The sequence below is a fragment of the Danio rerio genome, chromosome 8 (assembly GCF_049306965.1).
Source record: "Danio rerio strain Tuebingen ecotype United States chromosome 8, GRCz12tu, whole genome shotgun sequence".
Lineage (NCBI taxonomy): Eukaryota > Metazoa > Chordata > Actinopteri > Cypriniformes > Danionidae > Danio > Danio rerio.
The window spans coordinates 39,692,699-39,710,293 of record NC_133183.1 but is presented as its reverse complement, the minus strand read 5'-3'; the positions used below and the strand labels follow the sequence as shown (position 1 = coordinate 39,710,293).

The window sequence follows — 17,595 nt, the reverse complement described above, 5'->3', positions numbered from 1 at the left end:
TCAAGGGGAATAAAAGGTTTGATCAAAGCGTGCGTTTACACACGTTCATTTAAATATGGACAAAACCAACATTGGGTTAATTTTGTTATTAGATTTAAAATGCACGGACCCTATTTGACCCAGTGTTCATATATACATATGTTTTTATGAATGAATATTTTTGCATATAAAAGATAATAAAAGACTGACTAGACAGATTAGATAGTTTAATAGACAGATTGACACGTGTAGTCATTCGTTCCTGTGTATTTGATGACTAGCTTCCAGCAGTATCTGGCTGCAGACTTGCATGCAATCTGAGACACAAAGCACTCAGCGGAGCTAGTGAGGTCACTGTGAGAGGCGGGGTTAGGGGTGCACACTCACTGACAGCCTAGATTTAGCCTGGTTTTAACCAAGCCGTCTATTAGACTTTTAACCCTTATGTATTGTTCATATTGTTCAAGTGGCTGTTTTTTGCCCCCAATGACCTCCATTATAACTAAACTTGTTTTAATTGCAAAGCCATGACACCAGATAGTAACTCATTCTTTATTGTTGGTGGTTTCCCTGTTGGGATGAGATAAAATGAGTCATTTTTACTTTTGATGGTCAGTTGGCACCTTTAAACACCCCAAAAAAATGCTTGCTGGGATGGTACCAAGAGGCTGTGCTCACTTCTGGACAGAGGGGGTGTAGACTTGCAGCTAGTGCCGATAAGTGGTGCAGACGCTGAGGCTGTTCTGTATGCGAGTGTTGAGGTTTTGAAACATCAGCTGACAACGTGTAGGTAGAGAGTAGCAGGTTCTGGGAGTAGATGAGCTTGTCACCGGTGTAGACTTTGACCGACTTGTGAAGTTACTCACAAGACCTCCGCTTATGGGACATTACCATTCAAATGAAACGTTTCCAGCAGAATATGACGCTTCAAAAAACTCCATCGGCACTGGTAACTATGAAAAACACGACTGAGCACTAATAGTGTACTCAACACTTTACACTGACATTTGAAGGATCACCTGACATTAAAGACTGAAGTAAGAACGCTGAAAAAAACCCATCAGATTTTAGCCCAGAAGAGTTTCTCTTTTCCTAAATTAAAGCAAAACTTCATGATATTGTGTTTATGAATTCATTCGTGTGTGTGTGTGTGTGTGTGTGTGTGTATGTGTGTGTTGCACTGCTGGAGTGAAGGTTAACCAGTCCACACAGTTCATGCGGCTATAATCTTTATTATCTTTTATTAATAAACTATGTACAATATTTACACGTCGGCTCCAGGTCTCTTGGATGAAGGTCTCTCAGCGACGTGGTCTCTTCTGGTCGCCGCGCGTCTCTGGTGAAGATGGGGAGCGGGACCGTTTCCCTCCGGCGTCCCGGACCGAAGATGCCGCACCTGCTGAGGACGAGGAGGGCAAAGGCTCGGTCTGGCAGGAGAAGGACGGCCTCTTTCTCTTCTCAGCAGCATAGGCCTCACTGAACAGATCGAGCGCAAACACACACAAGCAGACATCATGTGAGATTTGGACAAACACTAGAACATGCGGCTATGCCAAGTACAGTTTACTCACGCGTCTATGATGGGAATGACGTATCGGCCGCTGCCGTCTATCATGACTCCCTTTCGGTCTGGGTCGTCCACCTCCAACAGGAAGCTGCGGGGAATCCCTGTGCTCTTCCGGATGCGCTTGTGCGGCGCGGAGCGGCTGCCCTGTGAATTGAGGAGTGACAGTCAAACTCTGAGCAAACAATCTGACTGATGAGGACAAGAGCTCAAGTTCACAGCAACCGTGAGCTTGGAAAACCCAGTTACCACATTAGTGGGGCAGTGCCTAATGTGGTGTCCCGGGATCCCAAGCAGCCTCATGGCCTCACTAGTGAACATCAGAACCATGAGAATCAGCTCAGACATCTCTCACAAAGCAAACCTGTCAGTGTCTGAACGCTCACCTGCTGGAGTAGTAGCACAGGCTGGACTGGTACATCACCGCTTTCAGCTTGTCCTCCTCTGACGCCTTTGCCTCAGCCAGATTCTCAGTCTGTTTCACAGGCATTTGCACATTTGAATCTTTTTCACCCTCAACCCTTCAAACAATCTCAAATCTCCCTAAGAAGCTGAGTGCGTGTGCGTATATTGTGTGCTTTACATTGCTATTGTGCTATTCATTTGTTCAATACCTTCAACAACTGCTCCAGTGAGAGGAGTGAAGGATCAGCTCTAGGTGAAGGTTCACGCCAGCGTCCAGCTTGATGTCTGCAAAACAAAGGAGCTTGTGTGACTAAAACACCAGGGACAGACCAGGAGTCTTCATATAACATCTAACAGAGGACGCGTGTGCTCATTTCACAGCACTTACCCAACAAATCTTCTGTTTGAGGACTTCAGTCCCGCCGCAGGGATCCGTCTGATGATGACCGACGTGTTTTTAGGGATGAGAGCATCATCTGTGTATTCTGACAGCAAAATAAAATCAGAATCAGCACATAATTATGGAGCACGGTATACTTTGAGAGCCATTAGCCTTTTAAAACAGCCAAAACATCCCTACATGTCAGCATCAGCACCACCTTACAGCTTCCAGAAGTGTCTGATGTAACGCATCTAATGTTAGCGTAGAACAGTTGAAGTGTCTTTTCCTCAACTCACCTTCATCAGTCTGGGCGTTGCTGATCTTCAGCTGGCAGAACTTCAGCCTCTTGCTCCTCATGATCTGCCGCTTCAGCTCCCCCGCGCTGATGTTGAGGCCTTCAAACTGGAGCGAGTCGTAGGTGAGTCGACTCTGGAACCTGTAGTGAACACAAGACATACTGAACACAAACACAAAGCACAGCGTAATAAAAAGGGTCAAACCTGAGTGATGGGAACAGCAGGCGATCAATCGACGTATCCAACGATCAATAATATCGATAATCTGGAAAAATTGTCACGGAGGACGCAGAGATCAGATGCCAATCGACACAGCGAGATTCAAACAACAGCCACAGGACGGTTGTCATGGATGCTGATGATGAACACGTGACGCATGCGCTGTACAACTTCCGGCAATATTATCATTATTAATATTAATTTTATTGATAGTAGTAGTAAAATCATTGCAATAAGTATAATAAAATAAACAGCAGAACAGTTGGCCATCTCTGAATAATACACAGCGACGTTTCCCTGCACGAACGATTCAGGCCTTCGCCAAGAAGACTCGGGTGAGTCGATGATTCAGGGATTGATTCAACTGTCCGTTCATCCTATTGGCTTCTTTGGCTGAATGAATCGTTCAATGCTTTACTCAAATAAAGCGGCCTCTTGCTGCCACCTATTGGGGGTTTGCTTTTTTGTTTTCAAAAGTACTTTGACACTTTTTTAAAGGCACCTTTAAGTTCATTTTTGCACAAAAGCTCGTCTCTGTGCGTTCTGACCGATCGCCCGGTCCCCACTATGTTTTGCCTTTAAAAGACTCAGGGGGCGTTGCTGATATGCCTAGTGCAGTTTTTTCACTGATCCCCACCTTGACCATTTACCTGAATTGAGTGTGTAAGTGTGTGTCGGCGCACTGCTCTATAGCGGTCCTGTAGTCGGATGGCGGTACTGCACCCTGACACACACTTGACGCAATTCACACACTCTGCCTACTGCACATGCGCAATCTCATAAGTGAATCCGACTTTAATCAACTTAATTAACATCTATCATCAAATTATTCGAATTTTTGGGTAAGTTAGAATGTTTTTCACCATCATAATGTAATAAAATAGGTTATATGACAAATACTTATGTTGCATATTTTGACAGTTATCAGGTATAGTTAATTAAATGTTTTAACGAATTTCCTGGGTGTTTTAATCGATGTTGTTTCAAATTACGTATTAATATAACACTGATAAGACACAAACTACAGTTCGGTATGTAATTTAACTTGTTTACACGAGTAAAAGTTACTCGCGCTAATGTGCTAACGTGCTAACTGCCCGGTGCTACGTGAGTCAGAGGCCGGGGTGGAGTGCATGAGCCGCGGTCAGACAGTCACCAATCACCGGGCGGCTAAATGGATCGACGGAGGATAAAACCATTAAAAGATGCGGAGAAACACATCACCAGCTCCACTGACAAGACCCATTCACTGGAAACCGAATATATAGAAGGTTACTAAGGTATGTTTTCATAGTTCTTGTATCGTACTTTTTAAATGGTTAATTGCTTTAAACATTTAACGTTAATCCTGAAATAACACTATTATATACTATTTATACGTTAATGTAGTAATATAACGTTAGAGGTTATAATTAAAATGTGGGGCTATCTGGTCCTAGAAATGTACTTAATTTATTGTTCTATGACGTGTAGAAACGTTTTATTTTAGATAAATAATTATAATACATAAATGTTCACTGTGTGTGTTTTATTTATTTATTTGCTGTCAACTGGTAGCCTTTTACAATAAGGTTAAATTAGTTAATGCTGGTTAATGCATTTACTAACATGAACAATAAATAATACTTTATTACAGTATTTGTTCATGTTTGTTAACTTTAGTAAATGAAAATAAAGTTGTTCATTACTAGTTGAACACGCACAATGCATTAATTATTGCAATGCATTATTACTGGTACAAGCATGAATGTAGATTTGAATAATGCATTAGTAATTAGTAAATGTTAAACTGATTAATAAATGCTGTACATGCATTGTTCATTACTAGGTCATGTTAGTAAGTACATTAACTAATAAAACCTAATTGTAAAGTGTGACCTGTAAACAATCGAAGTGGAAAAAAAGTTCTTTAAAACTGTCCTAAGAAAGAAGAACAGGTGTTCAATAGTATTAGAACAACATTGAGGAAAGGTTCTGATCCACTTCAAAAGGTTTACTGTATTTATAATTCACACACAGAGAGGATGCTAATGTGAGGTTTTTGTAGTTTTTGAACCCTACACATTTCATTAAATCTTTTAGGTCAGAGTTTGAGTTGTCCACATTTATTAAAGGAAGTTTTGTGGTTGAGTACAAATGATAGAGCTTGTGGAAGCAAAGCATATATGAGATATAATAAAAATACTGTCTTTATGTTTGACTTTATATGGTAAAACAAGAACAGGTGGTTAAGTGTTTTCCCCATTCAAATGTACATGTATATATTACATTCATTGTGTTTGTATTCATGCCATAGTTTAGCTTTTTATTGCTATGAGAGGGCATAATTAAAATGTTGCTTGCTCTTTTCTCTTAGTTTTGCAGCATTGATGCCGATCATGAGGACGATCTGCACCCTAACTGCACTGTCAATAAGATCGTTGTTCAGAGAAAACCTCATTTGTGCCTTTTTGCAATCAGGGATATTTTCTTTGGAGAGGAAATAACGTTTGACTATGGCGCATGTGATTGGCCTTGGAGAAAGGTTTGACATTTTGATTACTTAATACATTAATCCTTAATACATTCAGCAAAGCTAAGAGTTTTTTAATGTTAATATAGATTAAGGGTAAATCTGTTCAAAAATAAAGAGTTTGCATCATCCATAAGAGATAATGAAATCAATCTCTTAATATCTTCTTCTTGTCTTAATGGGTAAAAAAGTTTAATTAATTGGGTAATGCTTTACTTTAAAGGGGGGTTCATAAGACTGTCATGAAAGCTTTATAGTCATGACATGACTTATATAACAAAGCTGTTTTTAAATAGCTTTCATTGAAGGATGCCCATATGACTGCAGAAGAAAACTGCTCCGACAACTCTCTGATGAGGTATGTTTATTAGTATTATTATTATTATTAGTAGTAGTAGTAGTAGTAGTAGTAGTAGATGTTGTTGCTGTAGTAGTGCATTTAATTGTAATTATTTAACTTAGTGTGTGTCCTAATTTATGAACATATGCAATAGTGTAACATTGTGGGGACCAGAGGCATGTTAGAGAAGCTGTGAAACACACTTAGTCCTCAATACACACACAGTACGGTCTGACATAGTGGGGACCAGGAGCCCTGAGTACTACTGTCTAATTATTATTTTGTGTTTTTTATATTCAGCTTTCATTGAAGTATGATCATATGACGAGAAGAAGAGAACTGCTCTGCTCCAGTAGGAGACCCACAACCCTCTGATGAGGTGTGTTTAAATTTAATAATAATAATTATTATTATTAGTAGTAGTAGTAGAAGTAGAAGTGTGTGTCCTAATTGGTGAACGTATGCACTAGTGTAACATTGTGGGGACCAGAGGCATGTTAGAGAAACTGTGAAACACACTTAGTCCTGAATACACACTCAGTACGGTCTGACATAGTGGGGACCGGAACCCTTGAGTACTACTGTCTAACTAATATAAATTTTTTTATTTTCAGCTTATATTGAAGGATGACCATATGACAGAGGAAGAGAACTGCTCTGCTCCAGTACGTGACCCACAACTCTGATAAGGTGTGTTTAATGTTGTTGTTATTTTTATTAGTAGTAGTAGTAGTAGTAGTAGTAGTTGTAGTAGTTGTTGTTGTAGTAGTAGTGCATTTAATTGTAATTATTTTCTTAATCAAAATCTAGAAATGAAATAGAGTGTGTGTCCTAATTGGTGAACCCATGCACTAGTGTAACATTGTGGGGACCAGAGGCATGTTAGAGAAGCTGTGAAACACACTTAGTCCTGAATACACACAGTAAGGTCTGACATAGTGGGGACCGGGACCCTTGAGTACTGCTGTCTAACTAATATTTTTTTTTTAATTTTTTTTATTCAGCTTTGCTGAAGTATGACCGTATGACAGAAGGAGAGAACTGCTCTGCTCCAGTACGTGACCCACAACTCTCTGATGAGGTGTGTTTAATGTTGTTGTTATTATTTTTATTAGTAGTAGTAGTTGTAGTAGTTGTTGATGTAGTAGTAGTAGTGCATTTAATTGTAATTATTTAACTTAATCAAAATATAGAAATGAAACAGAGTGTGTGTCCTAATGTATGAATGTATGCACTAGTGTAACATTGTGGGGACCAGAGGCATGTACCAGAGGCATGTTAGAGAAACTGTGAAACACACTTAGTCCTGAATACACACAGTAAGGTCTGACGTAGTGGGGACCGGGACCCTTGAGTACTACTGTCTAACTAATATATATATATATTTTTTTTTATTATTCAGCTTTTATTGAAGGATGGAAGGATGACCATATGACAGAGGAAGAGAACTGCTCTGCTCCAGTAGGAGACCCACAACTCTGATGAGGTGTGTGTATAATAATAATAATAACAATTATTATTATTATTATATTATTATTATTATTATTAATATTATTAGTTGTAGTAGTAATAGTAGTTGTTGTTGTAGTAGTGGTGTATTTAATTGTAATTATTTAACTTAATCAAAATATAGAAATGAAACAGAGTGTGTGTCCTAATTGGTGAACATATGCACTGACATTGTGGGGACCAGAGGCATGTTAGAGAAGCTGTGAAACACACTTAGTCCTCAATACACACACAGTAAGGTCTGACATAGTGGGGACCACGACCCTTGAGTACTGCTGTCTAACTAATATATATTTTTTATATTCAGCTTTTATTGAAGGATGACCATATGACAGAGGAAGAGAACTGCTCTGCTCCAGCACGTAACTCACAACTCTGTTATTGCATATCAGATTTAACGAACCGTTTACTACGGATTTCATGTAATTTTGATAACTGCATTAATCAGATGTCATCAAGCTGCTGTGCCGTCAGCCAATCGTTGTATTGCTGATAATGATTTTGAGGATCGATAGATCTGTCACAACACACAGTCACAACACCTCTCAGATCAGTTTAATCTGATTCGCAAACTTTTTTGAAGAACCAAATTAGCCTAAGATGAGTTATCAAGATTAAAAGATCCAGGATCTGTAATATATTCTTAGATTATTTAAGCGAGGTCCGAAGAACAGACCCCTGGACCCTTGAGTACTACTGTCTAAATTATATTTTTCAAAATAAAAATTATAAATTATATATAAAAATATGTAAATATTTTTTATAAAATATTTATAAAATTATATATAAAATATATATTTTTAATTATATACAGTTGAAGTCAGAATTATTAGCCCCCTTGTTTATTTCTTGTACTAAATTTCTGTTTAATGGAAAGCAGATTTTTTAAACACATTTCTAATCATAACAGTGTTAATAACTCATCTCTAATAACTGATTTATTTTCTCTTTGCCATGATGACAGTAAAAATTATTTGACTAGATATTTTTCAAGACACTTCTATACAGCTTAAAGTGACATTTAAAGGCTTCACTAAGTTAATTAGGGTAACTAGGCAAGTTATTGGAGGGATAATAATATTGACCTTAAAATGGTTCATAAAAAATTAAAACTGCTTTTATTCTAGCTGAAATAAAACAAATAAGACTTTCTCCAGAAGAAAAAAATATTATCAGAAATACTATGAAAAAATTCCCTGCTCTGTTACACATCATTTGGGAAATATTTGTAAAAAAGTTTTAAAAAGGTGGGCTGACTTCAACTGTATATACTTTCATATATATATATCATTTCATATAACCATCATTATACAATAACTTGACTAATTACCCTAACCTGTCTAGTTAACCTAATTACCCTAGTGAAGCCTTTAAATTTCACTTTAAGCTGTATAGAAGTGTCTTAAAGAATATCTAGTCTAATATTATTTACTGTCGTCATGGCAAAGAGAAAATAAGTCCATTATTAGAAATGATTATTAGAAATAGTTATTAAAACTATTATGTTTAGAAATGTGTTGAAAAAAATCTTCTCTCCGTTAAACAGAAATTGGGGAAATAATAAACAAGCTGTCTAATAATTCAGGGGGGCTAATAATTCTGACTTCAACTGTATATAAAGAGTTTCATTGCAGAACGAGATATATCCATTTAAAAAAAATGTTGGTAATTTTGACATTATTTTTCAGGACATCAACAGTCAAGTTCATTCACAATTTTTGTACATTAAACTATAACTTGAGCTCAGTGAAGGCCAGGAACACAATATTTTCAAATCCAGGATATTTTTTATTTAATTTTATGTCTATAATTAAGTAAAAAAAGACATGCCAAAATGCTACATATTAATCCAACCCACATTGTCAAACATGGAATAATATATGCAAAGATTGATTAATAATAATAAGATTCTAAGTTAGATTTGGCCAGAATGTACACAACATAACATAACATAACTTTTTTTTTTTTTTTTTTGCAAAACGCTACATCCACCTTAGGCTATATTATACTACATTAATACCATTACCAAAAGCTAGTGAATCAATGTTTTGTTTGATAAGTAAGATTAAGTTAGTTAGATAAATGACCTTTAGCTTGGTACAGAAAGAGTGGGGGGCGGCTCCTTCCACACCGCTGCAGAAAACCAAACCTGTATGATTAGAGCGGGCGGAGCTGAGTCCGTGACACAAACTTGCCTCGCTATGTCATATTTAATGAATTATTTCACTGTAATAATAATAATAGCTTATTTATTTGGTTGTGAAAAAGCTAAACCGTTTTCTCCATAACAACATGTGCCCTTTAAGTTCCTTTGTAATAAATCAACAACAACAAGAATTAATTTTAAATAATAGGTGCAACCACATAAATAAATCTTCAGATAGGCTACTCAGCTACATTTAAGAAATTATTTAAAAAATAAACTTATAAAGAACACTTGCAGACAGGTATCTTGTGATGGGGAGTAGGAAAAAAGGCGCTCCTAGGCCTTCTCTTGACATCAGCGGAGACTCGTTCCCTGCTGCATTTGTGTATTGTTGACGCAGAAGTATCTTATTCTGGTCCACTTTTGTGGCCTTTTTATAATTTTTTGTGAAGTTGAAGACTTCATCTTCTATCGCTAAATCAATGAGCAAACTCTGAGCACTTCACCGGTGATGACTCTCTTCCCAGGGGATGCTGAGCTCGCGCCGCATCCTGAACGCTCTCTAACTGTTATATCGCACTTTGTAAAGAAACTGGTCTGACGGATATTGCGTTTTGTGAAAAAAAATACGTTTTGTACTTGGCCTAAAATGTGCATTCTTAAATGTTATTAATGGCAGCAATTGACACATAGATTAAGGTACATCTGAACAGTGATTTCCAATAATAAAATCCAAATGTCAAAAAATGCCGTTTATCGCATTTTGCAACCGAACTCTTCATATGTATGTGTGTGTTATGACTGTATGACTGCAGAAGAGAACTGCTCTGTTCCCACAACTCAGTTTTTCTGGGACTTGAAAACAGACGCTCAGCAGATTTTAAAGGGGGGAATCTTGATCAAATCGTGGGTTTACACACAAACATGTAATACAGTGCCAGATTTTCTGGATGTTATATACACATTTGTATTTGCAAACATATACCATATTGTTTTAAATGATGTATTTTTGTGTGGGTTTTTACATTCAGAGAAAGTTACAGTGGATCGTGATTTTGGAGGAGGTGAAGTCCAATCTAAAAGGTAAAAATATTATTTATTTTTCTAATCAGATTTTTTCTTTTTTCAGAATGTTTATTTTTATCATGATATGTATGTGCTATGTTTGAAAACTATTTTTAAGCTACCATCACACGCTTTTACCCATTAAAAAGAACAACACAAAATCAAATAAATATTTTGGTAAGCTTTATGCAGAGAAGTCAACTCTCAGACTTGATTTTTACTTTCAGAGTCCCCTCAAGTATCATCACCATGGTACAGTGTCTGTGAAGATAGTGATGCAGACCCAGCATTCACAAAAAAGAGAGGTGTGATCATTAAAGTTAATTTGTGACTGACTTGTGTTATTGTACAAGTCCAAATGCACAAGCTCATTTACATAACATGTAGGGTAAAACAGGACAGAAGCACATTACTTCCATGATGATTTCAGTACAGTTGCACTTGATGTCTCATTTCATGTTAGTTAAACAATATTGCTAAATACTTTGGAAAAATATACTAATTGCATATCTGGTTACACTTTATTTTGATAATTTACTTTACTACTACTACTAACTACAAGTAACTGCAACTACTTGTCAACTAACAGTATTAGACTGTCTGTTAGAATCAACACTGCTAATGCTCTACTAAATTTATATAAGAATTAGTCATATTGTACTAATTTTGAGCGTAACCTAACAGTCTGCTGTACTATTTACTGAGACCAATGAGAGTTGGTTTTATTGAGGTAACCTTAACTGTCAGCTAATACTCTACACTCTAAAATTAATAAAAATAAGTAATAATAATTAAATTAGCAGTTTTTCATAATTTGTTTTTATGAAATCTGTTTGTTTCTGCTTTTGAATTGCATTATGGGATCTTGATCTTTCTTCCAACAACTTTTAATCTTAAAAAGTAAAAAAAAGTGACTTTTTGTTTGGGTTGTTGTTGTATATTATGCTACAGAAACCTTGTAATAAACTGCCGGTACATTTTCTGTTATTCTAAAGACTTATTTATCTCTATATATTATTTCTTATACATTATATTATTTCAAACTACTAAAATGTCAGTAAAAGTCACTTTGTTAAACTGTAGAGTTGAATTTTCAACATCAAAAGTGCACAGAGCAGAGATCAACATCCCATAATGCAATTCACCACCACAAAAAAACAAACAAAAAAAAAAACACTTGTAAATCACAAAATACAGGAACTGGTAATGAACAGATATCTGTTACAGTGTAGTGTTTTGAGCTAAACTTGAGCTAACAGTCTGCTAATACTCTACTGATAATCAGATGAGCGTTAGTCTTATTGAAATACTCTAATACATAATACTTTACGGTGAGATAATTAACGTAGTTGCAGAGTTACGCATAGTTAGAAGAATGTCTAAACTGGACTATGGAATAAAGTGTAACCCCATTAACCAGATTTGGAGTTATTAGGAAGTATTTTTTAATCCATCTCCATCTTAAGTATTTTTAATAATAGGCAAGACATATTTTTCTAGCATTTTCTATCACAATATTAAACTAACATAACAGCACATGTTGTAAAAATGACTGAACATTTATGCAACTAAAACCACTTTTTTATATTTTAACCACCCATAGGTCCCATAAAGAGAAGATCCTGGAGCAAACAGGAAGTACATGCTGTGGTGAAAGCTGAACCATTGGCTCTAAAAACCAGAGATTGGTCAGCTTTGGATTTTTATATTAAAAACTGAATCTCGGCTCTTTAGATAAAAAATCTGAATAACACTTTTATAGTAAGTATACACTATACATCATTAGTTTAGCACTAACTCTACATTAATAGACTTTAGGAAGCAGTTTATAAATACAGCTTCAAACGCTGTATTCTTGACTTGACTTAATTGTATTTTCATGCTTTGTTACTGATTCATTTTTCATTACTATATTATGTATTGCATTATTTACAAACTATTTGTATATAAGAGTAGTTGGTGGTTTTTAAGATAATTCAGAATGAGTTATTAAATGATTAATAAACTATTCAAATGAGCATTTATACATGTTATATTCAGGCATATAGTAATTGTAACCATGTGTGTTAGTAAATGCTATAATAACACAACTTCATGCAGTTTTGTGACCTAAGGACTGTTTATAGTTGATAAATCCCTTATAAATGTCAATTTAAGGCTCAGTATCTAATGAACAATAAATCTTTGCAATCTTATTTAAAAAATTCTGTAAAGTTTAAACATTGCAAAATAAAAATACAACATCATTTCAAAACAACAATTAACAATATGACAAGATTCATTTCAGTGTTTCTGTGATGTTTGCACTGTACAGTAATTTTATATTTTGATAAGATTGCAAAGATTTATTTTTCATTAGATAGTTTCATTTGTGTATCTTGAAATTAATGGAAAAAAAAAATATATATATATCTTCTTTGGCCTTAGTCCCGTATGATTGCGGGGTCGGCTCTTTTTGGAACAAGGCCTTCAGTTTTAGACTTGTCCATATGATAACGACTTTTTTACACCTTCCGGCCAGCCTGTCATATGGGCCTGTCACACTCATACACTAGGGACAATTTAGCCTTCCCAATTCACCTGTAGCATGTCTTTGGACTGTGCCTTTGCACCCGGAGGAAACCCACACGAATGCAGGGAGAACATGCAAACTTCTCACAGAAATGCCAACTGAGCCGAGGTTCAAACCAGTGACCCAGCGACCTTCTTGCTGTGAGGCGACAGCACTACCTACCGCGCCACTGCTTCACCATATATATATATATATGTATATATATATATAAAGCTATAAATCACTCCCCCTTTTAATTTATTTCTTTTTTTCTGTGTAGAATATAGCTGAGATTTTAATTTTCATTTATAAGGGATTTATAAAGCATCAATAGTCCTCACTTTAGATTAGCTCACAAAACTGCATGAAGTTGAGTTAATAAAGCATTTATTATTAGACAGAGTAACCATTACTATATGCCTGATTAATAAGATATATAAATGTTGGGTAACACTATAATAACTGCACACAATGAATTATTTATGAAACATTAGCAAATAGTTAGTTGAACGTTTGTTAAGCATTAACGCTACATTAATAGACATTAGTAAGCAGTTTATAAATTATATTTATAAATATAAATTACAAATATTATTGACTTATAAGCACAATTATAATGTGCTTAATGATTGTTTTCATACTTGGTAAATAATGCAATACTTAATTTAGTAATGAAAAATACATCATTAACAAACCAGATATTTAAAAGTAGTAGGTGTTTTTTTTTAGATAATTCAGAATGTGCAAGTAAATGATTAATAAACTATTCAAAATAACATTGATAATTCTTATTATTCAGGCATATAATAAGTTGTTTAGTATGTTAATAAATGCTTTATGAACTCAACTTCATGCAGTTTTGTGATCTAATCTAAAGCGAGGGCTATTCATGCTTTATAAATCCATTATAAATGACAATATAAGGCTCAGTTACATTATATACAGGGAAAAAATGACTATTAATTTCTACTTATTACAAGATGCTCAAATGAAACTGTATCAAATGAAAAGTAAATCATTGCAATCTTGTCTAAATATAAAATTGCTTTACACGTAATGTATTGTTAAATTATTATATTGTTGTTTTATCAAATGATGTTGTATTTCGACACTCCTGTTATTCAGCAATGTTTAAAATTTACAGTAATTGTATTTGTTTAGGTATGATTGCAAATACTTATTGTTTATTTGATACACAGTAGGTAGTGCTGTCACAGCAAGAAGGTCGCTGGTTCGAGCCCTGGCTGGGTCAGTTGGCATTTCTGTGTAAAGTTTGCATGTTCTCCCTGTGTTGGTGTGGGTTTCCTCCAGGTGCTCCTACATGCGGTACAGGTGAATTGGGTAGCCTAAAATGGTCCGTAGTAAATGAGTGTGTATGTGTATGGATGTGTCCCAGGGATGGGTTGCAGCTGGAAGGGCATCCGCTGCATAAAAACGTGCTGGATAAGTTGGTGGTTCAATCCGCTGTTGCGACCCCGAATTAATAAAGAGAGAAAACCAAAATGAAAATAAATGAATAAATGAATGATTCTGAGCCTTTAATTGTCATTTATAAGGGATTTATAAAGCATCAATATTCCTCACTTTAGATTAGATCTCAAAACTACATGAAGTTGAGTTAATAAAGCATTATTTAACATGCAGAAAAACGTATTATATACAGGGCTCCAAACCGGTTCAAGGAACGGAAACGAAAAACAGAATCAAATGACGTTTTTCAGGAACAGAAACGAAAACCGAAAAAAAAAGATCAACTTTAATCGTTCTGAACAGAAATGTTTACAGTTAAACGGTTAATAATGTCATTTTATCGTTCTCTTTATTATATTATTTTTGGGAGACAAAAAGCATTAATTTAAAGCATGTGAACAAATGCGACGGTGACGCTCGTTTTTATATAAACTATAAATGTCTGGCCGTGATGCGTATTTAGGCCTATGCCAGTCTATAAAAGATAATGTAGCTTAAAACACTTTAAAATTTTAGAGAACGTAATACAGTTTGCACAACCAATGTTTGGTCTTAATAACCTGCCCATAATTAAACGTCATGTAGCCTACTTTTTGATTACTTGACCAGCGGATTAATGGCAGCACCAGCGGATAAACGAGATCTGAGCATAATAGGTATGACCAATATGTGCATAACCAATATGCAAAGTCAAGAGAGTGCACGACTCCATAGGGTAACGTAGCCTAAACTGCGCACACTTGATTATGTAATGTGTGAAATCGTGGACGCATCTCAAAGAGCAAAGCATAACTTATTAAATGCCCATGCTTAATCGGTCATCGATAAGGTCTATCGGTTTTAAAGGGTTACCGACAATAAATCAATCGAGTAATCGTTAGCATCCCTAGTTTAATCAATGAATGTGTTAAATTTTATATTTATATTAAAGATGAATAAGGCAAGAATATGATAATGATACTTTTTAGATTTTTACACCTACAAAAATATCTTGTGGTGGTGCACTTGTTTAATAAAAATCTTTGTAAATAGGTTATCTGTAAAAAACGCAATCAGAGCCAATGACATGTAGAAGTAGTGTTGCCTAAACGGCTATTAAATTTCTAATAAAATTAAAACCAAAGTATAAATCATTGCATTTTTCGTTTGATAAAAATATACAGAAACGAAATAAAATCATAAGGATGCTAGTTTGTAATTTATGTTAATAATAAATAAATGACATGCTTAGACTATAAGCTTAACGGCTATACGCTGCCAATAGGCCACTAATAAATATTATTTTACTTTGTACTGGATTATAATGTATATTTTACTATAAAAACTAAATATAGCATGTCTTACTGTCATTTAAAACAAGTAATTCAAAATACACATCAGAACTGTAGACCTGCAGTGTGTAAACTGTATACAGGGGGTGTTGGTCAATCAATAGCCTACAGCACATAATTGAACTAATTATGATGCTAACTGTTATTTAGCTCTTAATATAGGCCTACGATATATTTTCTGGTGTTTAATTTTGCATGAGCAAATAGCAGTATAGCCTAAAGTAAATTTTTTAAAAAGATTTTACTAATATTAATAATAATGGATATAATAAATTTAAATAATAATTGCACTGTGCAGTGTACTAAATATTTGTATTAGGCTACATGACTGAAAAACTATTTCATAACAATTTTCATAATTTTTACTGCTATTTCATATTATACAACATCTAAATGTAGGGCCGGGCCTGCGCTCGATACCAAGGAGTGGGGCTGTGTGTAGAGTGAACCGATTGGATTTTCTTTTTTTTTTTCTTTTTTTTTTAGCCCTGATTATATGCCTGAATAGTAAATGTATAAATGTTCATTTATATAGTATTTTAATCATTTATTTACTCATTCTTAATGATCTTAAAAAACACCAATTATTCTTAGACAGTTTGTAAATAATGCAATACTTCATTTAGTTATGAAAAATGAATTATAAACAAAGTATGAAAACACAAAAATTGAGCACATTACACATGCTTATAAGTCAACAATAGAGCATCTAGCTGTGTTTATAAACTGCTTACTATTAATGTAGAGTTAATGCTTAACAAATGATGTCTATTTGGAGTTTTGGTGGCTTGGTTATATGATGAAGGTTTTGCATTTGTGGGGTTCAGTTCTTTATTAATATATTTTAAAATATTTTTAATGTTTTTTTTTTCAAATAGTTAAAATACGACAGAAACAGAAATAGAACATACTGGTGGGTTTTAAGAGTTTACCCAAAAATGTACATTATATTATTAATTACTTGCCCTCATCTCACTCTAATCCCCTGAGACCTTCATTCTTCTTCAGACTCAAAGGAAGATAACTTAGATGAAGTGCAAGAACTCCTCATCCTCCATAGACAGCAAGGGATTGAAACAATTTGAAGGAGAGGAATTAATAAAAGAATCTTCATTTTGAGGTGAACTAACCGTTTAATATTATTTGCTATTGCACTTAACTAAATGTGCACGCAGACATGGAAGAGTTATGTGGAAGCTTGTTATACCCAATGAGAACTGCTTTTAGACAAGCAAGAGAGTTTCATGGATTTTGTGTTTACTGCTTTTTTTGTGTTTAAAGGTTTTGTGGAAATTATTTATAATAAATATAACATTTATTAAATCTATTCTGGACCATTTCCTGTTTGGATCTTGAGGTTCCTTCTGTATTCAAATTACATTTCTTATAAACTGACCTGCTCTTCAAATGAAAATTCTAAAGCAGTTTACTGTCAAATTACTTGATTGAGGTTTAAAATTTAATATTAGTAAGGGTGCTGATCTGATCCCCACGTTGCCTAAAAACCGGTAATGTGTGTGTAGAACTGGTCCTTACTTTGACTAAAAAACGGTAATGTGTGTGTAGATCTGGGGCCTCATGTATCAAAGCTGCGTACGCACAAAAACTTTGCGTACGCCAGGTTTCACGCTCAGAATCGCTCACGTTTGGATTTACTAACGATGAACTGAACGTGGGAATGTGCGCAGCTTCACGGCAGCTTTCTGGCAGGCGTACGCACATTTTTTGTGCGTGTCTGTTTTATTTCCATTGGCGACTCCTAGAGGCGGTTGTGTTAAATTCCTCTCTACAAAGTGTCTGAGCCTTGCAATGGCAGCTGTATGAGA

The 17,595-nt window shown here is 35.1% G+C and overlaps 1 protein-coding gene and 1 long non-coding RNA gene across 9 annotated transcripts; one reads left to right on the top strand and one right to left on the bottom strand.

Annotated features, from left to right (window-relative positions):
- Positions 1–1,195: 1,195 nt before the first annotated feature.
- On the bottom strand, positions 1,196–4,397 carry LOC141375050 (E3 ubiquitin-protein ligase RBBP6-like). 3 transcript variants are annotated; one of them, XM_073910771.1, is made up of 7 exons: positions 2,627–3,157; positions 2,337–2,433; positions 2,158–2,233; positions 1,930–2,018; positions 1,793–1,853; positions 1,551–1,690; positions 1,196–1,455 (listed from the first exon to the last, which is right to left on the bottom strand). In XM_073910771.1, the coding sequence occupies exons 1-7, from the start codon at positions 2,784–2,786 to the stop codon at positions 1,281–1,283; spliced, it is 798 nt and encodes a 265-aa protein (XP_073766872.1). In that variant the 5' UTR covers positions 2,787–3,157; the 3' UTR covers positions 1,196–1,280. The 3 variants fall into 3 exon arrangements, with proteins under 3 accessions (XP_073766872.1, XP_073766874.1, XP_073766873.1); XM_073910773.1 differs by having other exon boundaries at positions 2,529–3,009; XM_073910772.1 differs by lacking the exon at positions 1,793–1,853 and having other exon boundaries at positions 2,627–4,397.
- LOC141375835 (uncharacterized) lies at positions 3,575–12,808 on the top strand. Of its 6 annotated transcripts, none has more exons than XR_012384628.1 (12): positions 3,575–3,687; positions 3,962–4,125; positions 5,202–5,369; positions 5,654–5,715; positions 5,998–6,076; positions 6,312–6,387; positions 6,702–6,778; positions 7,100–7,183; positions 7,514–7,568; positions 10,384–10,435; positions 10,645–10,722; positions 12,021–12,808. It is a non-coding gene; the product is annotated as an uncharacterized lncRNA (long non-coding RNA). The 6 variants fall into 6 exon arrangements; XR_012384630.1 differs by having other exon boundaries at positions 3,958–4,125; XR_012384629.1 differs by having other exon boundaries at positions 3,958–4,125; positions 5,581–5,715.
- The last annotated feature ends 4,787 nt before the right edge of the window (positions 12,809–17,595 follow it).